The sequence below is a fragment of the Trichechus manatus genome, unplaced genomic scaffold (genome assembly GCF_000243295.1).
Source record: "Trichechus manatus latirostris isolate Lorelei unplaced genomic scaffold, TriManLat1.0 scaffold00239, whole genome shotgun sequence".
Classification (NCBI taxonomy): Eukaryota; Metazoa; Chordata; class Mammalia; order Sirenia; family Trichechidae; genus Trichechus; species Trichechus manatus.
The window spans coordinates 1,734,681-1,761,394 of NW_004444175.1; the positions used below are offsets into that span (position 1 = coordinate 1,734,681).

The 26,714-nt window shown below is 35.0% G+C and overlaps 1 protein-coding gene across 1 annotated transcript in view; it reads left to right on the top strand.

The window, feature by feature from the left end:
- The window catches only part of MFSD8 (major facilitator superfamily domain containing 8), a 72,823-nt gene extending 48,039 nt beyond the window's left edge, over window positions 1–24,784 (top strand). Inside the window, exons 4-12 of the mRNA XM_004389276.3 lie at window positions 1,326–1,566; window positions 2,427–2,540; window positions 4,323–4,467; window positions 5,292–5,347; window positions 17,069–17,177; window positions 18,160–18,294; window positions 21,112–21,215; window positions 21,304–21,551; window positions 24,363–24,784. Coding sequence (XP_004389333.2) covers window positions 1,326–1,566; window positions 2,427–2,540; window positions 4,323–4,467; window positions 5,292–5,347; window positions 17,069–17,177; window positions 18,160–18,294; window positions 21,112–21,215; window positions 21,304–21,551; window positions 24,363–24,578 — 1,368 coding nt within the window. The 3' untranslated portion in view covers window positions 24,579–24,784. The remainder of the gene's footprint in view (window positions 1–1,325; window positions 1,567–2,426; window positions 2,541–4,322; window positions 4,468–5,291; window positions 5,348–17,068; window positions 17,178–18,159; window positions 18,295–21,111; window positions 21,216–21,303; window positions 21,552–24,362) is intronic.
- Window positions 24,785–26,714: the final 1,930 nt, after the last annotated feature.

The following is a 26,714-nucleotide window of genomic DNA, read 5'->3' on the forward strand; positions in this document are numbered from 1 at the left end:
TTCTGGAGTGACAGCTTCTGTTGTAGAGGCGCATGCCTCCCAAACCATTTTACTTTACTGTTAAAATTCTACAGATCCAGCTCTCCAGTCCCTGTATAGTATCTAATGAAAATAAAACTTTCCATGGGTCTCTAGCAAATATTGTTGAGTCAGCTCACTTTTGTCCATGATACTTGACTATGATCAATTGATATCCTGAGAAGACACTTTTATCCTTTTACTTTCAAACAACTGTATATTTAACATTAAAATTGGGTTTACACTGCTATTTTGAAAATTTAAAAATTTATATGACATGATGTTATTATTTTATACGCTAACAAGAAGACAAAAGAAATTAAAAATACTACTTAGGGGTAGAGAATGGAAACCAGGATGTCTACAATGAGAGATATTTTAAGTCTAGAACATATGATATATTATTTAATTTGTTCACTCTTTATTTCTCATCCCCAATAAACAAAAAGGTACCTAAATATTTCCATTTTAAGCTATTTTAATGTATCTTCAGGAAACGAAAGGCCACAGTTTTCCTTATTAAGTTATTCTACCACCTACCTATATTTGTCTACACTTATTTTCTAAGATGTAATGGTTCTTATTTTTCCAAACCATTACATAGCCCACCATATTTTAAAAAAAGAAAAAAAAAACTGTTGATTTATTCCACAGTCCCTTTTCTAGGCTAAAATTTTCTATTTTTGAAAAATATTTTATTTTCTGAGTTTTAATCATCATTTGGTTCTCTCTTCAGCCATCATCATTGTATGTAAACACTGTTAAAGTGGTAGAATCTTGAAATATCTATGTAGGAAGGAAGAATAATCAATTTAATGAAAGAATTGCCTTTCAGTTTCTGTGTTTTTATTATCTTCTTTAAGCATTTGACTGTTGTGCCCACTTTAAAAAATAGATTTACAGTGTTAATGGCTGTTTAGCTTATGGGACAGCATAAGTCTAAATAGTTATATTTGTAAGAATTAAATCATGCCTCATATTACTTGTTTATGTTATTGCTGTATGTGGTGTGATTATATTTTCAACAAAGTTTTTATGAACTGTGAATTTCCATAATCTTTCTAAAAGATGAGGCTTCCTAAGCATTTTTTCTTTTACAATGAGTTGTTAGCACATTAATTATAATGCCAGAAGTTTGAATCTCTTACTTATTACTTACAAGTAGTAGTGCTACAAAAGCTATATGTTAGACTTGTTGTTTTTCTTTTTTTTAATAGGAAATGTTACATGGTCAGACAATTGTATTTATGTTTTAAACTTTGCTTTTCTTGAATAACGATTCTTAAAGTATTATACTTTTTCTGCAGATTGATCCGACAGCCGATGCAAGTTTTCTGGGCTGGGTTATTGCTTCATTTAGTATTGGCCAAATGGTAGCTTCACCTATGTTTGGTTTATGGTCTAATTATAGACCAAGAAAAGAACCTCTTTTTGTCTCCATCTTCATTTCGGTGGCAGCCAACTGCCTCTATGCGTATGTCCACGTCCCAGCTTCTCATAATAAGTACTACATGTTGGTTGCTCGTGGCCTGGTGGGATTTGGAGCAGGTAATATGTATGCATGTATATGTTTGATTGTGTTAACTTCACATGCAGCCTGACATTTAAGGCACTCTATCATCTGAACTTGCCCCTCCCCCTCAACCTTATATCCTACAGATCTGTCATTGAAATCAGACAAATATCTTTCCTATCATTTTGCGTTTGCTAATATTCCCATTACCCAGAGTATCTCTCTTCTGTTCCCATCATTGTTCATCCTTCAAGATTCAGTTCAAGTTCCACCTCTTCTATGAAGTTTTCTCAGGTTACTCCACCTCTTAGGGATCTTTCATTTCTCTGGCATGTTCTGGCACTTGCTTATGTACTGTCCTACACAGTTTTTCATCCTTTCTCACTAACTAGATGGTAAACTTTTTGCAATTAGAGACAATTTAGGATACTTTTTTAATAGTCTATGGCCCCTGGCAGTCTCTTAAACATAATAGCTGCTCAATAAATTTTTTCCATTAAATTGTTAGTGGATTTTTTTTTTCTTATATTACAGTTGTATGCATACAGAGTTTGTGACACTTTTCATTTAAAAATAGTTGTAGCAGTAATAGTGTGCCATTCACTCCGTGCTTTCTTAGTATTTAATGATCAAAAAAAGATTGTCATTCCTCTAATGCCATTTCTTCATTCATCCACATCTTGAACTGTGTTTTCATATTACTAAAAGTAATATGTTACAGTAATTGATGCATTTGCTCATTAAAATGATCCTAAGTGCTTTTTATGTTCATAAAGAAGAAGCAGTGATTGTATCATCAACCAATATTTATACTTCCATATAAAGTCAAATTAAATTGATTGTTGTAAACCAAAGGATATTTTCTGTTACTTTGAACTGTTGTGTGTTTTCGTAGGAAATGTGGCAGTTGTTAGATCGTATATTGCTGGTGCTACTTCTCTTCAGGAAAGAACAAGTGCCATGGCAAACACAAGTGCATGTCAAGCATTAGGTTTTATTCTTGGTCCAGGTAGGTATTCTGCACGTGTCATTACTTGAATTTGAACTGGGGAAACTTTCAAGATTCAAATATTAAATGAAATCTAATTATAACACTTTATCAGTAAAGGGAAAATGAGGGAAACTAATATTTTGGGATCTAGCATTTAGGTTCGACTTTTTATATGTCTTAACTCTTTTAAGCTTGACAACAGTTCTCTAAATTAAGTGCTACCAGTCACATTTTACAAATGAAGACACCAGGGCATAGAGAACTTAAGTAAATTGTCCAAGGTAGTTGAGACCTATCTTGTCCGACTCCAAAGTACGTGTTCTGTCAAACAATCATTTAGCTTGCCACTATGCAAGAGTTTACTTTCTTTTTCCTTGTTTATTAGTGATAAAAATCTTTAGTCTGAAGGGTTGAAGTTATAGAAGGCTCTTTATCTTTTTGCCCTTTGTCCATACCTTTAAGACTTCTCTAAGGTCTTCTTCCAATGCGTACTTTTTTTTGTATAAAAAGATGTTATGAGATTTAATACTTCCCAAAGGCTAAGTTATTTTCTGCTAAATTGAGTAGGAAATCAGTAATATTTTTATGTCTGGAATAAATTTAGAAACTAGACGTAATTTTTACAGTTGGTCTATGCCTCAAATATTGCAGTTATGAATATCATCAGTATGAATCTAATTCAGTTAATTTCATCATTAACCCTCCCTCCCATCCCCTGCCAGTTTTTACTGCTTCCTTCTGTTCAACCAAGAAAAGACTCAATAGAAGGGAATCTAGTTTGTTATTCACTAAAATCTAACATTTCAGTTTAGTATTCTGGAATAGGCACAAATGCAGAATAATTGAACCTTACCACCATATTGTAAAATAGACAAGAACATGGTTTAAGTCTTTTTTACTTACTTCTCTACCCCTAGTACCTAGTACAATACTTGGCATAGACTTAGATTCTCAGTAAATATTTTAATCACCTAAAAGACTTTTAAAAAGTGATCTCATTTAAACATTTTGCATCATATATGAGTAAATGTAGGCCAAAAGAGATTATATGACTTTCCCAATAAAAATAACCATGTCAACAAGCACTAACATTTACTGAGTGCTTACTATGCACTAGGTACTGTTCTAAGTGCTTCAGGTGCTATCTCTTACTTAATCTCAACTGAGGTTATATACAAATTATTGGCAGAGCTAGATACAGAATCGAAGACAGGACAGCAAACCAATACTCTTCTAATCTGAGTTTTACCACAGATTCGAATTTAAAAATGACATCAAATATCTATAATTTAGATGACATATACTTTCATATAATGAAATTGATTAATCTTTTCTAATTGATTTATGGAAGAAATTGTATAATTTAAATTTGCTATGGAGTTGTTTTTTTAAAAAATGAAATGTTGACAAGTTATTTAGGGTAGAAATCTTTGTGAATGCATGTAGATGAGTGTTTCTAACCTTTCTTGCATCACTGCCCTCCTAGGGAGACTTTTTAGACATTTGTTTCCTAATTATCCCACACCATGAAATTTTACTACCATAGATACTCTGTGTATCTTTTATGTACTGTATGTAAAGCTGTGCTTTATAAAGGGAGTAATTGTTTTTCATTCTACCCCCTTTGCCCCCCAAGAACCAACTACCTCCCCTTAGCGCTATTCTGCCCCTGTTAAAAATGTATGGTGTAGATGGATGATTCCATAATGCTATTTCTAATTCTATGGTAAACTTCTTTCACATTTTTTCTAGCCTGCCTCATGTATAATAATTCATCTGTATATATTTCATTTTACTAAGTTTTTCAGACTTGTTTTGCACTCATTGGTGAAAAAGGCGTGACATGGGATGCCGTTGATCTGCAGATAAACATGTACACAGCACCAGTTTTACTTGGTGCCTGCCTGGGGGTTTTAAATATTATTCTGATCCTTACTATATTAAGGTAATTAGACAAACAGTAAAATTACTTTTGTAAATTATGAAGTTAAATGAGTATTATCATTGTTGGATGATAATTATCCCTATGAAGTCTTTACTTGGTTTTTGATATCTATAGTTGTGCTAGTATTTTTAATCATATAATGTAGTACTTACAACTAAAATAATAGACAATCTGATGAATGAGAACATATGAAGGTCTTTGAAGATTTGAGATTTAGACTTGATTTACTAACTATAGGTTTCTAAGCAGGGCAATGGCATGAAAACAGCATTTTAAGTAGACTAATGGATCAGTATCAGCCTTAAATAAGTTACTTTTAATGTACATCTCTTATCTTTTATACGGTAGAAAGAATTTTCTAAAACTACCAAAAAAGTTTTGTTACCTTATGTTTCTTCAGAGTGCTTTATCCAAGAGTTCAAAAGCATTTATAACTAATGTTTGAAATGACTGGAAAGCACGTTACTAAGGTAGATCATGTATGCTTTTAGATGAATATTTTAAAAATGTATATGATAATGTGATAAGAATTATAACTTCTGTCTTTTTATTATATTTCACTGATAATAATTTTATTACTCAGAAGCTAGTAAAATTATATCAGAATACGAAAAAATAGAATGCTAGTAATAAATGTAGGCCATTTCTTTATTATACTAAGCCTTTCATAGGTATAATGCTTATAGACAAATGGGTTTATAGAATAATTTATGTTAATCTACATGAACTATAATATAGATACACTATAACACTGAAAATAAGGAATGAGAAAGCAGTAATGTTAATTGAAATACAGTTAAATGTTTCATGTTTTTCTTTTTAAGAGAACATCGTGTGGATGACTCAGGACGACAATGTAAAAGCATTAATTTTGAAGAAGGTACTATTAACCTATTTGACTAAATTATCATAACATTATGAAGATGTTTCTAATGATTCTGTCTGTTTAGCATTTACTTGGATTTTGCTTCTGAAGAAAATATAATGGGTGATTGGGAAAGATCTTCAAAGTTAAAAGTTACCTAAATTGATTTTTTAAAAAATTTTTTTAAAGGCATACCCATATCAGTTATTTGGTGTTCACAGTTGGCAAGGCTAAAAACACTGTTAAATGTCATCCTGTCTTGTTTTCAAAGAGCCAATATTTTAAACCTCTTAAGATCTTTGGAATGATTTCAGTAACTTTGCAACCAAATGTGTCTTTCAAGCAGTTCTTTGATCCCTTCATCATGGGAAAAGGTATGGTTTCTCTCCTATACTTTTATTCTTTTGATACACTTTACAGATGTACATTTGTATCCTCTAGATCTCTCTTTGACTCATAAATTGGTACCCAATTTGGGAAATAGGTATATTTTACCAAATAAACCACTGTTAAAGTACTAATTATGTCCTTCTTGGGGAGCATCTCCCTATACAAGAGATTGCAACTCAGGCCTTACCCTCATGGAGTTCGTAAAGTTGTAGAAAAGACAGTGTTACTTTAACAGGTACTTCCATAGATATTTTATTTAATTCTCACAGCAAAAATAGTAGAAGGAAAGTTAAATGTAGTGGGGTAGAGGACAAAGTGGTGAGGAGCTATAGTAACTTTTTAAACAGAGGAGAGTCACGACAATGGTGAGATTTGATACGAGGCTAATCTGGATGTGTGAAAACCTGAACGAGGGCAGCAACTGAGTATGGAAAAGGGATAAGTATAATTTTCTGAAGGAAAAATCAAGATTCTTGACAGATTAGATAGAGACTATTAAGGATTACAGGGAGTTGTTGAAGATGGGTGCCAGGTTTTGAGTCTAGAGTATTATCAGGAGATAGGAGAACCAGAATAATGCAGTATTAGCCAAGCCAGGCTCAAGGAATAAATACATTGGCAGGTTCAATGATACATACAGGTCCAAGAAAATGAAGATGTTGAATGGCTGACAGATTTGGGGACATTGGTGAAAAGGCCATCAGTGACCCTAGGATAGTAATTTCAGCTGAATAGTGACAGCTGGATGAGATTTACATAGATAAGGGGTGTTGACAACAAACTTCACAGAGAAAAGGACTATTTCAAATGACGATTATTTGGACTATACATTCTTAGTAGGATATAGTCTAAACACAGAAAGAGTGCCAAAGGAATTTAAAACTTAGTAATCTTATTTTTAGTGGTAATATTGATATTGTTATTTTGAAAAATTTTAAGATATATTATAGGGTAAAAGAAATAAGTAATTAACATTGTCAGCAACCAAGATTTTCAGTGTAAGAGAAAAGAGAATCAAATATAAAATGAAAAGTTAAATTTAAACTCTGTAATATAAAGTTTGAAATGAAAATATCAGTCTAAATTTATGACTTTTTTCTTTTTAAAAATATGTATTTTCTAGCGCTGACCACTGAAAAGTTTTAAAGCTTTGAAAACTAGTAATAAAGACTACCACTAATACTCAGATTGTAGTCATAGAATACTATTTCCTAGTAAAGGGAATCATAGCATCATGGAGAAATGGCTTATTTCAGGTCTTTGTACATTCAGTAAATGTACACAGATGAGCCTGGTACATCTTGTTATGCAAGAAGGCAAAAAAGATATTCAGGAAAAATGGAGTTGTGTCAAGAGGACACAAGCCAGGTTGAAAGGGCTTCCACCGGCTAAGATGGGACAATTTGAGTACTGAATGACTACAATTAATGGAAACTTTTGGAACGTATCTATGAGTTAGAAACAATATCCTAAAAAGAGAGCAAACAAAAAAACTTATTGGTCACCCATGGAGGTTTCTAGGGCATATATTATTCTGAAAATCAATTTAAATAACGAGGAATTATCAAACATTTCTTCTGTTTTTCCTATATGAATTATATTTCAGGGTAACCAAATAGTTGATGAGGGAAAGTTCTTTTTTATAGAAGAATTCCAGCCAAAAAATCTTAGAACTAGAAAATAATTTTATAATTTCTAATAAGATAATCGATCTAGGCAGCAAAATTATCTCGTGAACGTTAATGGGAAACTGTATAATGGAGAAATCATCCTGATAATACCTGAACTCACTGATCAATCTTTTTTTTTTTGTTAATTTTATTTTGTTGTTGTTGGAGAGAATATACACAGCACAGCATATACCAATTCAACTGTTTTCTATATGTACAATCAGTGACATTGATTATATTCTTCCAGTTGTGCAACCGTTCTCACCCTCCTTTTCTGAGTTGTTACTCCCCCATTAACATAAAATCACTCCCCCTCAAGTTCCTATCTAATCTTTTGAGTTGCTCTTGTCACTTTGATCCCATATAAATAGTTCCTAAAAGAGAGTAATGCTCAAGGCAGACATTTTTTACTAGTTAAGCTAAATATTGATTTTAAGAAGACTTCAGGGGATATTTTTGGTTTAAGGGTTAAAGAGTATCTCAGGGCAATAGTTCTGGAGTTCATTCAGCCTTCATGGTTCTAGGAAGTCTGGAGTCCATCATAATTTTAAATTCTGTTCTGCATTTCCCCCCTTTTGATCAGGATTCTTCAATCTTAACATCACTAAAGTAGGTAGCCAGACATTATGTGCCTCAGTGTGATGCAATAGGAAGTACACATCACCATATGTGAAATATTCATGCCAAAAATGCTGGACCTAAGTCTATTCAAACCTTTAGATCTAATTTCCAATTTTCAGTGAATATGGGGAGTAGAGGAAGAGGTTAAATAGCACCATGAAGAGCAAGGCTCATTCTACAGGACAGCTGATGTGGTTTCTTTAAGGACATGAAAAAAAGGGAGGTATCTTAGTTACCTAGTGCTACCATAACAGAAATACCACAAGTGGGTGGCTTTAAAAAAGATAAATTTATTTTCTCATAATTCAGGAGGCTAAAAATCCAAATCAGGGTTTTGGCCGTGTTGCTTTTTTCCCTGTTGGTAGCGTTGGGCATTTCTTGTTTCCTTGGTGTTCCCTGCTTTGTAGATGATCCTCACATGGTATTTCTCTTCTCCTGTGTGTCTGTTGCTGTGTCTAGTCTGGATTCTGGTCTTTTCCTAACTCAGAAGTCATTAGGTTTAGTATCTACCCACACTAATATGACCTCTTTAACATAACAAAAGAAACCCCTTATTTCCAAACAGGGTCATATTTACAAGTATAGGAGTTAGGATTTCAACACGTTTTTTGAGGGAAACACAATTTAATCCATAACAGTAGGGAGAGGAGACATTTATAGATTGTAAGAGATAAAGGCAGTGAGTGGATATTGTTTAGGTCTTGATTTGAATAAGTCAACTGTAGTAAGGTATTTTTGAGACAGGGGGACATTCGAATACAGACTAAGTTTTAGATGATATTAGGAAGTTATTAGGACCCCTGGCTGCACAGTGGTTAAGTGATCAACTGGCTAACCAAAAGGTCAGCGATTTGAAACCACCAGCAGCTCCATGAAGAAAAATGTGGCAGTCAGCTTCCATAGAGATTTATAGCCTTGGAAACCCTATGGGGTCACTATGAGTTGGAATTGACGGCAGTGGGGAAGAAAAGAGGGAGTTATTGTTAATTTTGTTAGGTGTGATAATGGTATTGTGGTTGTGTAAGAAAATATTATTTAGAGATACATGCTGAAGTACTTAGGGATGAAATGGTTATGTCAAGGATTTGCTTTACAATATTACAGCAAATCCCTGATATAATACTACAAAGAGAAAATAAGAGAAAGTAAGGAAGGGGTAGATGAATCAAGTATAGCAAATATTTATAACTACTAAATCTAGAGAATGGGTACATGCGGTTATGTTTGAAATCTTTCAAAATAGAAGGTTACAAGAAAAAAAAGAAGAAGAAGAATCAATGATGAGGAAGTACCAGCAGTGGGAATAAACTACTTTTTAAAAGGTGAGAAATAGGATGCTAACTTAAAGGACTCATCAAGTAAGGGAATGAGCAAGTAAAGAGGGTGAAGTTGGGGTGCTGAGAAAGGGAAGATTTGTAAGAAGCAAAATCGTTTAGAAGTTGGAACAGTATAACAATATACAGATCAGTGCTTCTTAAACTTTAATGTGCTTAGGAATCACCTGGGGACCTTGTTAAAAATACAGCTTTGGCCTCAGTAGGTCTCAGTTGAAGCTTAAGTAGGGTTGCCAGATAAAATGCCGGATGATTAGTTAAGTTCGAATTAATTTTTTGGTATAAATATTTCCTACCCAGGTAAAATTTGAATTTCAAACAAACAACAAATAATTTTTTTTTTAGTATAAGTATGTCCTACATATTGCATGGGACAATCTTTTTTTTTTTTTTATAAAAAAGTGTTTAATACAACAGCGTTAAACTTATTACAAAGAAAAGCCTTTTACATAGTTCCAATCTGCTGCATAGCAACTGGTCCGTTTCACTGTATGCCCTTCAATCTTTATGTTTTGTGTACATGTTTATAAGCATGATGTATATTCATTCTTATTTTTAATATTTTTCCCTCCCCATCCAAGTCTTCCTGACACATTCAGTTTGGAGCTCTCTTTTGTGCTTATTCTAGATAACTTAAATTCAGTCCTCATTCTGTGTCTGTGTGTGTGTGTGTGTGTCTGCCGCTCTGTGTGGGAGAGTAATATGTGCTTCTACCTGTCTCTCGGGGTTGGAAGTTAATATGCAAAGCACCTAGTATCTTATTCTTAGGGCTCCACCTCCCAGGTTTGCAGAATCTGTGTTGCTTTCGTTTATCTTCGCCACCTGGGAAGATAAGTATTATTATCCCCATTACAGATGCTCTCAGAGCAGATGGCCTCGGGCCACTAAGCCAGTGAGGGTGGTAAAGCCAGAATTGAATCTAGGTTCCTGACTCCTGTTCCAGTGCTCTTCCTCCTAGCCCATGCTGTGCACACACAGCGTTCCTGGTTTAAATGTGTGGTCCTTAGAAGAAGGTTGGAATCCTGTGTTATTCGGCAGGTCGGAATTCCATGCACTAAAACCTCCCGTCTCTCCTGAACCACTTTGCCTTTCTGCATCTCTGGCATTTGAGTTCTGCCTACCATTTCTCAGCATTTTCGCAGGCTCTGTTCCCCAAAGTCATGGCTGGCCAAGCGCCCAGCATTTCCTTCTCTGAAGTTAAGTACTGGAAGATGATATCCCAGGGGTCCCATCTCACCGGTAGAATCCCCCAGTACTTCCTTTTGCTCCGCAATGAGCCCAGCCCAAGGGGAGGAATCGCCCACACTGCTGGCCTGGTTGTCAGCTGCTTGTAGAGCTGGTGTCCCTCGACTCTGTGGTGTCTCTTCCATGCCTGTTTCGGGATCTGAATGCTCACATCCATCTCTTACATTCCACCAGGCCAGTTGCAGTAGACCACACAGGCATCCTGAGAGCGTTTCTTCTTTATCCTACCTACTTGCTTGCTCAGCTGCATGTACTCTCACTTACAGATTTTTCTGTTGGTCTGGGCCTTCCTAACTCAGTCCTGCCCATTCACTAGTGGCACTGTGATTAGAGTCTTGGATGTGCATGGGACAATCTTATACTTAAATTTCAAATATTGCATGGAACATATTCATACTTAAATTTCAAATATGGCATGGGACATGCTTATACCCAAAATTATTATTGTTTATCTAAAATTCAAATTTAACTTGGTTTCTTATGTTTTTATTTGCTAAATCTGGCAACTCTGGTGAGATTCTGAGAATCTGCATTTCTAACAAACTGCCACATGATACTGATGCTGCTGGTCTGCAAAACACTTTGAGTGGCAAGAATCTGTACCTGTGTTCTAGCCACTAGTTACATGTGGCTATTTTAATTTTAAATTAAGCCACATTTAAAAATTTATTTCTTCAGTCACACTAGCCACATCTCAACGCTCAGAAGCTGTATGTGGCTAGTGACTCCTGTATTAGACAGTGCAAATAAAGAACATTTCCATCATCTCAGAGGTTCTATTGAACGGTACTGTTCTAAAGTACAAATGAGTTAGTTTAGAGAGAAGAGATCTATTTTCTTTCATGAGTTTTCTAGGTGCTTCAAACTAACTTTATAAAACAAATCATTTTAAAATTTCAGTTTAAGATAAAATGCATCTGATAAAAATTTCCATAACTGCTTAATTTTAAAGATAAAGTTTATAGGTATTATCATAGGATAGAATTATAATTCCTAATTACAAAGTATTTTGTAGTCTTTTCTTATATGTAGTCTTAAAATTCTTATAATTAGGATACATAGTCAGTCCCCACAGTCTAGGATGCATCATTTCTGAGCATCCCTACAGAAGCCAGTCTTGGGTTGAGGTTGTAGGAAAGTAACCATATGTCAAGCAAGCTCCATTGTGACTTAGGATAATGTTTATATTTGATTCAAAGGCATAAAGACTGGCTTTTAGATGGTGATTGAGCTTGAAAGCATACACCACCAACAACAACAATCCAAAACAATACAAGGTCAGGGACATCTATGTCGACTGGCATAACATGGTTCATAAAGACAATGTTCTACATCCTACTTTAGTGAGTAGCATCTGGGGTCTTAAAAGCTTACGAGCAGCCATTTAAGATACAATTTGTCTCATCCCAGCCGTAGCAAAGGGGAGTGGAGAAAACTGAAGACTCAAGGGAGTAATTAGTAATTAATGGGTAGTAATTAATAATTAGTAATTGGAGCCTGGTGGTGTAGTGGTTAAGAGCTACAGTTGCTAACCAAAAGGTTGGCAGTTTGAATCCACCATCCACTCCTTGGAAACCCTATAGGGTTGCTGTGAGTCGGAACTGACTCGATGGCAATGAGTTTGGTGTTTTTAATTAGTGATTAGCTGATGGACCACATGAATCACAGCCTACATGACCCCGAGACCAGAACAACTACCTGGTGCATGGCTACCGCTACTGACTGCTATGACCAGCATCACAATAGAGGGTCCTGGGCAGAGTGGGAGAAAAATGTAGAACAAAAATCAAATCCATAAAAAGACCAGACTTACTGGTCTTACAGAGACTGGAGGAACCCCTGAGACTATGGCCCTAAGACACCCTTCTAACCTGGAACTGAAGCCATTCCTGGAGACCAACTTTCAGCAAAGCAATAGGGAGGCCTACAAAATAAACAGTAACACCTGAGAGGAACAAGCACCTTGGAACATTTAATAGAGACCAAAAGGGCAAAATCTGCCCAAAAGTGAAGACGAGAAGGCAGGAATAGGTAGGAAGACCAGACGAAAGGTAACAGGGAACCCAGGGCAGAAATAGGAAGAGAGCTGATACATTGAGGGGACTGTGACCAATGTCTTAGAACACTCTGTGTACAGATTGTTGAATGGAAAACTATTTTGCTCTGTAAACCTTTACCTAAAGCACAATAAAATATTAAAAAAAAAAAAAAAATACAAAGCCCACAAGACCAGGGTCTAGCCCCAGGGAAGAGATTGGACAAATGTGACTAGATCCCTTTAGATTCCGTTAGAAGGGGAGGTCACAACCCTATGCTGAATGTTCAAGGTGCTTAATTCCTCCAAGTATAGCAGACTATTTTGAAATCCCACTTATTATTGGAGAAGGAAGTCCTTCTTAGGAGTCCTGAGATAGAAAGACAGGCACTATTACAGAAAAAATTACAGAAACTTAATGTGCTTTAGGAAGGTGTAATTTCTTACCCAGTTTCAAATTCCCTTTAAGAATTGAAGAAGAAATGCTTAGTTCATCTCAGTTTTCAAACTAGATTTGGATGTTTGAGTCTCCAGTGATAATAAGCTTGATAATGGCTGTATATAAAGATGAGAGAGAGCAGATTTTTATTTCTGCATATTCATCTGCAGGGCCGGGCCCTTACTGCCCCCCAAAGTGCAAAATTTGGGAAAAGTAAATTACTGGGGTAAGAAGCTATGTGAGGATAAGAATAAAGAGGAATGGCCAGTAAACACAAAGACATTTAAAAAATTGCCTCTCCAACGTACAAAAACTCAAACATATAGAAAAGTTGAATGAACTGTATAAGGGAAAGCCCTATACCTACCACTTAGATTCAATAACTGCTAACATTTAGTAATCCATCTGTGTTATTTAACTGTCAGTCTTTGTATTTGTCTGTCATCTATCTGTCTGTCTTTTTGTTGAACCATTTGAAAGTAAATTGCTGGCATCATACTTCAGCCCTAAATAACAGTATGCATTGCCTAACAATAAGGATACATCTCCGGAACCCTCATAAAATAAACAATAATTCCTTAATAATATCTAATGTACAGATCATATTCAAATTTTCCTACTTGTTTATTAAAAATTTCTTTTATAGCTTTTTTTTTTTTTTAGCTCTGATCGTATCAGACTTTTTGTGTTGCATTTGGTTGTTATATCTCTTTAGTTTCTTTTAATCTAGAACAGTTTTATGGTGACATTACCTTTTTTAAGAGAACAGGCCAGGTGCCTTATAGAATGTCTCACATTTTATATTTCTCTGGTTGTTGCCTCATAGTGTTGTTTAACTTGTTCCTCTATTCCCTGTCCCTTAACCTGGAAGTTAGATCTCTATGCCTGATCTGAGTCAGGTCAAACATTTCTGGCAAGAGTACTTTTTAGGTTATGCTGTATATATATCGAGGCATCTGATGTCATGTTGACACCATTATTACTGATGGTGAGTTAGATCGCTTGGATGAGTGACAACCACATCTCTCCACTGTAACACTTTGCTTTCCCCTTTGCAATAGCGTGCAAAGCTGTGGAGTGATGTTTCAGCATCATGCAAATAGCCAGCTTTCACCTTGTGGTTTTAATATCAACTGATGACTCTTTCTGAATGAGTTATTTCATTGGAGTTGCAAATTGTGATTTTTCTAATTCTGACAGTTCTTCCACATTTATTAGCTGGCGTCTTCTATAAAGAAGAGCTGTCCCTCAGCACCTGGAGATGAGCTACAGTTTCTCCTAAAAAAGGCAGGGTAAATGCTTAAATGTTTCCCGTTGTTACGAGTTTTAAAGAGTTGATGTAATGTAACAAAAGCTTTTTCAATGAAGTTCCTCTAGCTATGAGTGGTCTCATATTAGGAACACGCAAACTTACCTTTGAATGCTTTGTAAGTGGTAATAATTATCCTGTAAAATAATTGAAAAAATACCTCCCAAGTTGTTTAACTGTAGTTCTTTCACCTCCAGGGAAGGGCGTACTTAAACTGATTAATTCCTATAATCAAGTCGTCCTTTGATGGTTTAACATAAGTAGAAACTTTAATTTAAAACTTCTTCTGAAAATAAATATCAGTATTGTGAAGAATGTAGAGTTCTATCAAATGATGCAAATGTACCTTTCTACCGTTTTTTTCCTTTTGTTTTCTTTCCTCTACATTTTTGTAAGTATTTGATATACATAGAAGCAGTCTGGATGATGGATCATTGATTCATGATAATAGAGTTGTTAGATATTCAAAGGTAAGCAGCTAGATAGGAAAATTTCCCCAAAATCACAGAAGACAAATGAAATCACCACAGGGCAACCTAAGTACAATTAGCGTATACTGCTTGAGGACAACGACCGTGGTTTTTAACTTTTATATTTTTGCCAGTGGCACAGACTATCATGTCATGTGTGCTTAAGTAAGAATTTGTTTGCTGATTGCAGTTTAAAAAGTGCGCTAGTTGGGCAATTCCTCAAAAAGTTAAACATAGAATTATCATATGACCCAGCAATTCCACTCCTAGGTATATACCCAAAAGACTTGAAAGCAGGGACTCAAACAGATCCTTGTGCACCAATGTTCATAGCCACATTAGTCACAATAGCCAAAAGGTGGAAACAACCCAAGTGTCCATCAACAGATGAATGAATAAACAAAATGTGGTAATACATATAATAGAATATTATTCAGCCCTAAAAAGGAATGAAATTCTGATATATACAACAGGGATGAATCTTGAAAACATTATGTTAAGTGAAAGATGGCAGACACAAAGGGGCAACTATTATATGATCCACTTGTATGAGTTACCTAGAATAGGCAAATTCATAGATAGAGAATGTAGGTTAGAGATTATGGAGAGGGGGGAGTAGGGAGTTGCTGCTTAATGGTTACAAGGTTTCTGTTTGGAGTGATGAAAGGGTTTTGGAAATAGTGGTGATGGTTATACAACATTGTGATTGTAATTAATGCTACTGACTTGTACACTTAAAATGGTTAAAATAGCAAATTTTATATTAGATATATTTTACCACAATTTTTTTTAAAAGTACAGTAGCCCATGAATATTTAAATTTGTATCTGGTCCTCCATTATTCTCAACATACTCCCCCCCCCCCGCAACACACACACACACACACACACTTAAAAGTAGTATAAATGAACACAGTCTTGTATAACTATCTGGTTTACTCTGAAAAAGTAGATAAATTACAAAATAGCATGGTGAATGTATATGAGTGGATGTGTGTATATGGCCTCACACTCTTCTCAGTTATACCAAGAAGAGCTTATATTGAGTGTGTAGCTTAACTACATAGTTCAAGATGACAAGTCAATACACTTACTTTGTGTAAAACCACCATCAAATCCTGGCTATTTCTTTGTAAAAGTATAAATGATAATAATTTTTACTAATTTTTTACTGATTTTTACTAATTTTTTTACTGATTTTATATAGCAATGAAATTGAAAATATCAAATTGAAATTCAAAATATCAATTGAAATGAATGTAGAACTGAGTTTATAAACTAGTTGAGGTCTTCATGCAATCCTTGTAAATTTAAGGTTTAGGTAAGGAAGAAAAAATCTGCAACTGAAATTTTAAGCAAATGTGTTTAGTTTGAGATGACTTTATTATAGAAATTTATAAAATACGTTCTTGTTTTTCTTTATTGTACTTAGATGAAGGTTTACAGAACAAACTAGCTTCTCATTAAACAATTAGTACACATATTGTTTTGTGACATTGGTTGCCAACCCCACGACATGTCACCACTCTCCCCTTCTTAACCTTGGGTTATCTGTTACCAGCTTTCCTGGCCCCTCCTGCCTTCTCATCCTTGCCCCTAAGCTGGTGTGCCCATTTAATCTCGTTTTGTTTTACGAGTCTGTCTATTTTTGGCTGAAGGGTGAACCTCAGGACTGACTTCATCACTGAGCTAAAAAAGGGGTCTGGAGACCATACTCTCAGGGTTTCTCCTGTCTCTGTCAGACCAGTAAGTCTGGTCTTTTTTTTTTTTTTTTTTTGTGAGTTAGAATTTTGTTCTACATTTATCTCCAGCTCTGTCCGGGACCTTCTATTGTGATCCCTGTCAGAGCAGTGGGTGGTGGTAGCCGGGCACCATCTAGTTGTGTTGGACTCAGTCTGGTGGAGGCTGTAGTACTTGTATCAAATACATTCTTATTTTGAATTCAGATACACCAAACAGAAAGGGGGAAAAAATCTGAGTATATGCTGTAGTTAACAGAATTGAAACATATCTTCTGGGAAGAAAATTCAATTTACTTTTTAATGCCATTTAAAAATTATTTTTGTCATTTATATTTTTTGTTACTTTTAAACTGCTTTGAAGCCTAAAAACTATCTTAAATATTTATTCATAGAATTTGCTAAATATAATTTCTATATTATTATAGTATCATAAGGCAAATTAGATATGTGGGTAATTTAATTTTTCTTCTGTTTACTTATAGCAAATACAGATGAAGTTCAGATCCCCCAAGGAAATATTGATCAAGTTGCTGTTGTGGCCACTAATATTTTATTTTTTGTGGTTCTATTTATCTTTGCGCTTTTTGAAACGTAAGTTTTATTCTGTCTTTATCTAAATCAGATTATGTATTACCTGTATTTCTTAATGCAGTATTATTCAGGCATGTAGATGTTATTGAAAACCTTATGCAAGTCATATTTTTCTGGTCATGATGTAAAAAGCGTATATAAATTTTGTGGTTTTTAACTTGAATATAGTTAATTCTGTAGACATAATCTTAGTGTCTTATCCTCATAAAGGAATCTGTTTCACTAGTCTTTTCCCCTTTTATCTGAGTTTTATGATAAATACAATTTTAAACTTTAATTGGTGCCATAATTTAATTATCTATAAGCTATATAACTCCCTGCCACATAAAGAGAGACATTCAGAGGTAGGGAGAACAATATACATATTCAAAGTAGGGATGGAAAAGACTGAGGAAGAGAAAAAAATAGTCTAGTAATGTAACTATAGTAACATTATTTCATTGAAAAGAATCTAATATAAACCAAAATATAACCATAATTAGTTATGTAGAATGGTAAGAGTTATGATTGATTTGTTTTCTTTTTCTATTTTTACACCTTCTGCAATGTGACTATATAATTAAATATGAAAAATAGAAACACAAATAGGCAACTTTAGTAGCTTGTATCTGTAACAACAAGGAGCCCCGGTGGCAGTGGTTAAAGCAATAGGCTGAACCCACCCACCACTCAGCGGGAGAAAGATGTGGCAGTCTGCTTCTATAAAGATTATAGCCTTGGAAATCCTATGGGGCAGTTCTGCTGTGTCCTATGGGGTTGCTTTGAGTTGGGATTAACTTGCCGGCAACGAGTATATGTAACAACAAAATGTGCTTAAAATGTGTTCCAATTTTGCTTATATAGGTCTGGTGTCATTGTTAAAAGGGATGCAAATGCTTGAATGTGTAGGTATCATAATTAAAGCTTATATTTCAACTTTAAGTAGCAGTGACTGATCCAAATAAAAATAAGTATAGCATTATTTCTTTTTTGTTTTCCTTAGCATCGTTACTCCATTAACAATGGATATGTATGCCTGGACTAGAGAACAAGCTGTTTTATATGGTGGAATAATACTTGCAGCTCTTGGAATTGAGGCAGTTCTTATTTTCATGGGGGTTAAATTACTTTCCAAAAAGTGAGTCATGTATTTTTGGTTTCCTTTCAAGTCCATTTTTTTAAAAGTGAAATATAAACAGAGTTAAGAATGTAAATGAGTGTGCTAGTAAAATAATTTAAAAAACTTTTTTGTCATTATATATTAGTTGTAGTCCTTGAAAGTTTGCACATAGATTTAAAATGTATTAAGGGAGCATGATATTTAAAGATATTCTACTGTGTATTCTTTGGTAAAGCAAAAATATCTTACAAACAAAATAATTGTCTCCTAATGTATCTTTTGGAGCTCAGGCTGCAAACCAAAAGGGAAAAGATCAGCAGTTGGAATCCACCAGATGCTCCTTGGAAACCCTATGGGGCAGTTCTACTCTGTCCTATAGAGTTGCTATGAGTCGGAATCGACTCGATAGCAATGGATTTGATTTGGTTTTTTTTGTAATGTAGCTTTTATATATTATGTTTTTCTGAATGTATTTTTAAAAATGTATTTCACAAAACATTTTTCTGCTATATGGTAACAGATGTTAAACAACAAAAAGATTCAGTGGTTAATTCGGTTTAGAAATTCTGGTTAAAATGACTGAACTTATTGCTCTAGAACTTTCAAGTCTTCAGTATACATACTATATCACCATCATGGCAAATATAGTGTCTACCATTTCTCATAGTTATTTGACTACAGAACACTTTTTAAAGAAACATTTTATAAAAGTACAACCATAAGGAACACACTTTGGGGGAAATGCTTGTATAAACAGGTTCAATCATATAGTTTGGAGCCCACCTATCATATAGTTTGGGACATTAGTTGATAAATTTAGACAGTCCCTGTGAGATTTAATTATTGTTAAAATATTTTAATAAAATTTTATAAATCAATCAACAAATATTGAGATAATGTATATGGTTAAGTGCTATAAGGGATACTACAAAGATTCCTGCTCTTATGACAAGTAGAAGATACAAATATAGATATAAATATTCAAAGTTAAGTAATAGTAAATACATCTTGCTACATAAGTAATTATCAGATACCTGCTGATACACATTCTCACAGAATGTCTAATTCCTTACCTTCAAAGAGATTATATTCTAGTGGGGCGGGGGGAAGCCAATTAAAAAAAATCCAAATGTGATATGCTATAAAGGTTAGAGCAGAGGAAGAGAACAGAGTGACAAGCCTAGGGTGCGTGGGGTGGGGAAGTGTTATGTTAGATAGACTGGTCCAGGAAAGAATGTCTGAGGAAGTTACATTTAAGCAGAGAACTCAATGACGTCAGAGAACAGCCAGGCAATGGCCTGGAACTCTGCCCCCTCCCCTGATGGAGGGTATTGCAGAGTCCTTTGAGACTGAGCTTTTGTACTTAAGGAACAAGCAGGAAGGCCCTTTTGGCTGGAGTGGAATGAGAATGGTAGATCAGGCTGGAAAAATGTAGAGCCTTGTAGGTATTCTGATGGTGATGAGAAGCCTTTGGTTTTGCTTTACTTTTTATTAAGGAAAATTCCCAACATATACAGAGGTATAGAGAGCACCATATACTGAGCTTCTGATATCCATTACCCAGCTTCAGCAATTATAAACCGTTAGAAAATTTTGCTTCATCTATACCTCCATCTACTCCACATTCACTTTCCCCTGCACCTGGATTATTTTGAAGCCGATCCAGATATTTCATATTTTCCATAAATATTTCAGTTTGTATCTCTAAAAGGTAATGATGACAACATTATCACACCTAAAAAATTTAACAGTGATTTCTTAATATCATCAAATATCCAGGCAGTGTTCACATTTTCCCCACTGTCTCAATTCTGTTTGTTTGTTTGTTTTATATTGTTTCACAGTTTGCTTGCTTAATTCAGGATCTTAAGTTTCTTAAGACCCTTTTAATCTATAGCTTTCTCTCCTCTCTCTCCTTACAAATTGAAGAAACTAAGATGGAATGTTAGTCATCCTACATTTTCCTGTTTCCCACATTTTGAATCTTGATGGTGTATCACTGTGGTGTTTTAAAAAACATTTTCCTCTGTTCACTATATTTCTTGAAAATTGGTACTTAGATCTAAAAGCTTGATGAGATTTGGGTTCGATTTTCTTTTTTTAATTTTTTGAGCAAGAATATGGTGCTATATGGTTACATAGGAGAAATACATTTTGCTTACCTCTTTTTATGATATAAGTGGCTATTGATCATTCCCTAGATCCATTAATTCATTATAGAGTGCAAAATGCTAGTATTCTCATTCTATCATTCCTTTATTTGCTGGACTACTTTCTGTAACGAAAACCTTCCCCTCACCAAGTATTTCGTTATCCTATGTGCATAGGAAAAGCAGGATAAATTAAAATGCTGGATTATTTCCTTTTACCAGCTGGTTTTTAAAATCACAAGTTGGTTCCCTGGTATCTTCTGAAAGTGACCAGTGAGCATTTTATTTTACTATAGTATGAATTCATAGATTATAACATTTTCATGTGTTTCGATCTATTGCAGTTATTCTTTTTCAGTGTCACATTGCTGCATTTTGGCCAGTCTTTTCAAATTGGCTTGAGTCCTTTTGTCATGACCTAGTAGTCACTGATAGCTTCTTTGGTCTCTGATATGACAAGATGTCCAGGTTCATCTTATACATTTTCTGTCCCACACCTGAAAATTAGTCATTTTTCAGAGTATTTCTGGTTCTTTGTAGTGGGAAACTATATTTAGCACTCATATTAATTGATTTGTTACCAAAAATATCAAGATCGTATTTATAGTTTTTTTAATTATAAAATCTAACTATAGACTATGCTGTAATATTTCATTTTTCAGTTACAGTTTCTGTTCTTTAACAGGATTGGCGAGCGTGCTGTTCTGCTGGGAGGACTCACCATTGTATGGGTTGGCTTCTTTATCTTGTTGCCCTGGGGAAATCAGTTTCCCAAAATACAGTGGGAAGGTATAGCCATATATAATTCTATAATGTAAGCCCCTGTTATCCGTCTAAAATCAACAAGTAATGTACTCTACTAATTTTGTTTTTGCAGATTTACATAATAATTCAATCCCTAGTGCTACATTTGGGGAAATTATTATTAATTTCTGGAAGTCTTCAAGAGAAGATCACTATGAAGAACCAACTGGCTGCCCAGTTGAACAAGCCTGGTGCCTCTACACCCCTGTGATCCATCTGGCCCAGTTCCTCACATCAGCTCTCCTAGTTGGAATAGGTTATCCAGCCTGCAATGTTATGTCCTATACATTATATTCAAAAATTCTGGGACCAAAACCTCAGGTGAGTCAATTACCCTGACATTGCAATTATGTGAAATATGTTTGTAAGAACTCACATGTTTTGCCAGCATTTTCTATTTTTAAACAAGTTAACATACAGATTTTTATTATATTTAGCATTTTAAATTTTTAAAAATCCACAGCTTTTATAAAGCATTTACAGGACTTATATGCTGAAATTTAACAAACAGTACTGTAAGGTAGAGCTCAAAGATGTCTTGAACTCAGAGATTATCAGTTGAAAATAATTTTCTCAGAAAAATATCAGAAACATAAATTTCTGAAACTCACTCTTTATGGAACCAAAATTGATAGCCACATTTGTATTTCATCAGACCCGAGGGGCAATTACCAAGAGAGGAAAACACAACAATCTTAAAAGCTTATAGCAGTATGTATATTTTAAAATAATTATTATAAAAATTTTATATTCATTATATAAAAATTAGAAAAAATATAGAAGCAAAATGAAGAAAAATATCACACAGACTTCTACTAACATTATTTTTCCAATTCCAGTTTTATCTATTCCTATCTGACTAGGTGTGTGTTTTTAACACAAAAATAGGATTACATCATGGATACTATTTTATGTTGTGAATATTTTCCCATGACATTTAACTTTATTTTAGAGAATTATTTTTAATGGAGACATTGTATTTTATTTTACATACGCACTATCATTTATTCAGTCATTCTCCTATTTAACGAACATTTAGGTTATTTCCAGATTTTGCTTCTCTTTTTTTAGTAGCAGTTACTTAAACGTCCACAAAATGAAAATATTACCTTCCTCTTTAAAAATTAAACTGTTACCTGGGAATATATCCTAGAAAAATAGAGCTGTCACACAGATAGACATGTGCACACCCACGTTCATTGCAGCCTTATTCCCAGCAGCAAAAAGATGGAAACAACCTAAGTGCCCATTAACAGATGAATGGATACACAAATTTTGGTACATGCACACACTGAAATGCTATGCAACAATAAAGAACAATGATGAATCTGCAAAACATCTCACAACATGGATAAATCTGGAGGTCATTATGCTGAGTGAAAAAAGTCAATCACAAAAGGACAAATACTGTATGAGACCACTATTATAAAAACCCAAGAAAAGGTTTATACACAGAAAAAAACCATCTTTGATGGTTATGAAGGAGGGATGTGGAGGGGAAGAGAAATCACTAACTAGATAGTAGACAAGTGTTAACTTTGGTGGAAGGGAAAGACAACACACAATATAGGGGAAGTCAGCACAACCTGACCAAGGCAAAGCCACAGAAGCTTCCTAGACACATCCAGACACCTTGAGGGACCGAGCTACTGGGGCCAAGGGCTAGGGACCTGGTCTCGGGAGACATTTACGTCAATTGGCATAACATAGTTCATAAAGAAAATGCTCTACATTCTACTTTGGTGAGTAGTGTCTGGGGTCTTAAAAGCTTACAAGTGACCATCTAAGATACATCTATTGGTCCCATCCTGTCCAGAGCAAAGAAGAATGAAGAAAACCAAAGACACAGGGAAGTATTAATCCAAAGTACTAATGGACCACATGAACCACAGCCTCCACCAGCCTGAGCCCATAAGAGCTAGATGGTGCCTGGCTACCACCACCAACTGCTCTGACAGGGATCACAATAGAGGGTCCTGGACAGAGCAGGAGAAAAATGTAGAACAAAATTCAAATTCACAAAAAAGACCAGACTTACTGGTCTGACAGAGACTGGATGAACACCCGAGACTATGGCCCCCAGACACCCTGCTATCTCAGAACTGATGCCCCTCCTTAAATCTACCTTTCAGCCAAAGATTAGACAGGCCTATAAACAAACAATAAGACACATGAGAAACGTGCTTCTTATTAGTTCAGTCAAGTATATGAGACCAAATGGGCAACACTTGCACAAAAGCAAAGATGAGAAGGCAGGAAAGGACAGGAAAACTTGACGAATGGTTACAGGGAACCTGGGGTGTAAAGGGAAAGGGGGGGAATGCTGACACATTGCAGGGATTGCAATGAATGTCACAAAAAAATTTGTGTATAAATTTTTTAATGAGAAAATAATCTGCACTGTAAACTTTCACCTAAAGCATAATAAAATAAAATATAATAATTAAACTGATAGTCTTATTTTTTAGGACAGGAATTAGTGTTTATTAAAATAAGGCAAAGAAAAAAATTTTTTTTATTGTGTTTTGAAACTATAAATAATGGATAAAACATTTTGGAAATTATTTTGGGCTTGTTTTTAATCTAAAAGATTGTATTTTCAGTTATTCCAAATTAAGAATAAAAGCATATCAATTACAAGAGCAATACGTGATGGTTGTAACAAAATTTAAATAGTTTAGAAACATTTGTAGCACAAAATGAAGGCTCCTCCTAGCTTCACCACACCAAAATCAACCACTGTTAACTTCTTTTGTACCCTTCAAGACATTTTCCTATGCCTAATCAGAGATGGAGCCCTGGTGGCACAGTGGTTAGGAGCTCAGCTGCTAACCAAAAGGTCGGCAGTTGGAATCCGCCAGCCACTCCTTTGACACCCTATGGGGTAGTTCTACTCTGTCCTATAGGTTTGCTATGAGTCGGAATCAACTCGATGGCAGCGGGTTTGGTTTGGTTTTATTCAAAGAGATACTCATTCACTTTAAAATAGTCTAAGTAAGGAACTTTGGCTGAGTGAAATACAGAGAAAGTGATTCTTGTGAATTTGTCATAGTTTGGTAATAGCAGCATTGTCTTTGTTTAGTAAATAACCCTGAATATCAATCTGCCTGTCCCCCATTCTTCCCCGCACAGGGTGTGTACATGGGCTGGTTAACAGCTTCTGGAAGCGGAGCTCGGATTCTCGGACCTGTGTTCATCAGCCAAGTGTATACCTACTGGGGACCACGATGGGCATTCAGCCTTGTGTGTGGGATAGTGATACTCACCATCACTCTCCTGGGAGCAGTTTACAAAAGACTCATTGCTTTTTCTGTAAGACATGGGAGGATTCAAGAGTCAGCTAGCTAAGACTGCAATGGAAAGTACTTGTTGCTTGGAACTTCCTAGTCTAAGGCTCTGCTAGAAAATTGCTATGAGCCAGTCTCCAAAAGCCAGGCTATGGATATTGAATATTTTGAATAACAAGAACAGGTATTGAATAACAGGGAATCTTACGATTCTACATGTAATTGTGAAGAGTAAGATAATATGAAAACATTCTGTATCATAATTTCCTTATCCCAAAAATGAAATACTCCTCTTATAACATCTTTTTGGAGTTACATGAACAATTGTTTGTAATTGTGAAGTTGTACTCTTAAAACAAGAAGCTTTGGTGGCGCCGTTGATTAAACACTTGGCTGCTAATTGAAAGGTCAGTAGTTCGAACCTACCAGCCGCTCCGCAGGAGAAACCTGTGGCAGTCTGCTTCCATAAAGATTACAGCCTCGGAAACCCCATGGGGCAGTTCTACCCAGTCCTATACGGTTGCTGTAAGTCAGAATCGACTGGAAGGCAATGGGTTTTTGTTTTTATTTTTGTTTTTTTAACTCTTAATACAAACTGCAGAGGGGCTATAACGTCATTCGAGACTACTGATGCGGCGAAACCACGGGAGAGCTCTGTGGGAGCTGGCAATGAGAGAACGCAGGTATAGAAAGTTTCACCTCAATAGAAGTCTTTTTATTCAAGGATATCTACTTACTATTTATGGAATTACTTTTTTTTATTATTATTAGGTTTCCTAATGAAGTAAAAACTGTGACCCTTAAATTTTCCATTTACCATGCCTGCCATCCTACCATCTCCTTCTTTACGTTCCTATTCTAATCCTGTACCCTCTATCTTATTTTAGTCCAGGATCTTCCTAAGTAACCACTAAGACAATATGAGTAAGAATAATGCTAATATTGAGCAATATAAGAGGAAAAACAAATCAACATGGATTTCACTACCTTTAGTAGGGTTAACTACTTTTCTGTTTCAAGTGCTAACAAAGAATTCACTTTGGAAACATATGCCAGATATGTTACATGCATATACTGAATAGCCAATGATTTATTAAAATTATTGGCATTTTTCAACTCCATTAAATCCTGGAGAAAAACTATTTAATTAAATACTTTTCCCCTCTATCAGTAGTGGCAGGGAGGAGAAAACATAGTTTTCAATCTATTTTCTGTATATCTATTAAAAGCTATAGGATTTTAGCTGGATTTTAAATTTAGATGAGACATGACCTGTCCAGTCTGGTTAGGCTAATAATTATTTGAGGCAAAATGGCTTTAATATAACAGTTTACTGAGTTTACCTGAAGTTGGCTAAATCACACTACCTATGTATACATTTCTACCTCTACGTAAGTTGAATGCTGATAAAATGAACTGGTGTGGAGCTATGTATACTGATAATCAATATTATCAAAAATACAAAAATATTTCTAAATATTTTTCCAAATGTTTCCTACTCTATTACAGATATTTTCAAATCTTAGAGTAAATATTTCAATCTTTGTACTTAGTTAGCTGTGCTCTTAAACCCATTTCCTTCAGCTCTAATAGAAAATTTAATCTGACAGAAATCATCCTGTAATTAAATGTTGGAGATTTTTTTTTTTTCACTCTTCTCTGTCTCTCATAGTAAGACTTGGCTTCAGTTAGATTTATCAGAACCATAGCCAGGTTTCTGTCTGTTTGGTCAAATCCTGGGATCCCTGTTACCTGGTGTTTTCTGGCTTCTTCCTCTGTCATGTTCTTTAGTACTACTAATCCTAAAAAGTAAACCCACCCCACCCTCAGTTGGTATAGTGTATATAACAGTAATAACAACAATAATGGTAATGATGAAAATGATTGTCATGGATTGAATTGTGTCCCACAAAAAAACGTGTGTATCAATTTAGCTAGGCCATGATTCCCAGTGTTGTATGATTGTCCTCTATTTTGTGATTGTAATTTTACATTAAAGAGGATTAGGGTGGGATTATAACACCACCCTTACCCAGGTCCAATCCCTGATCCAATGTAAAGGGAGTTTCCTTGGCGTGTGGCCTGCACCACCTTTTATCTCTTAAGAGATAAAAGGAAAAGGAAGCAAGCAGAGAGATGGGGGACCTCATACCACCAAGAAAGCAGCACCAGGAACAAAGCACGTCATTTGGACTCG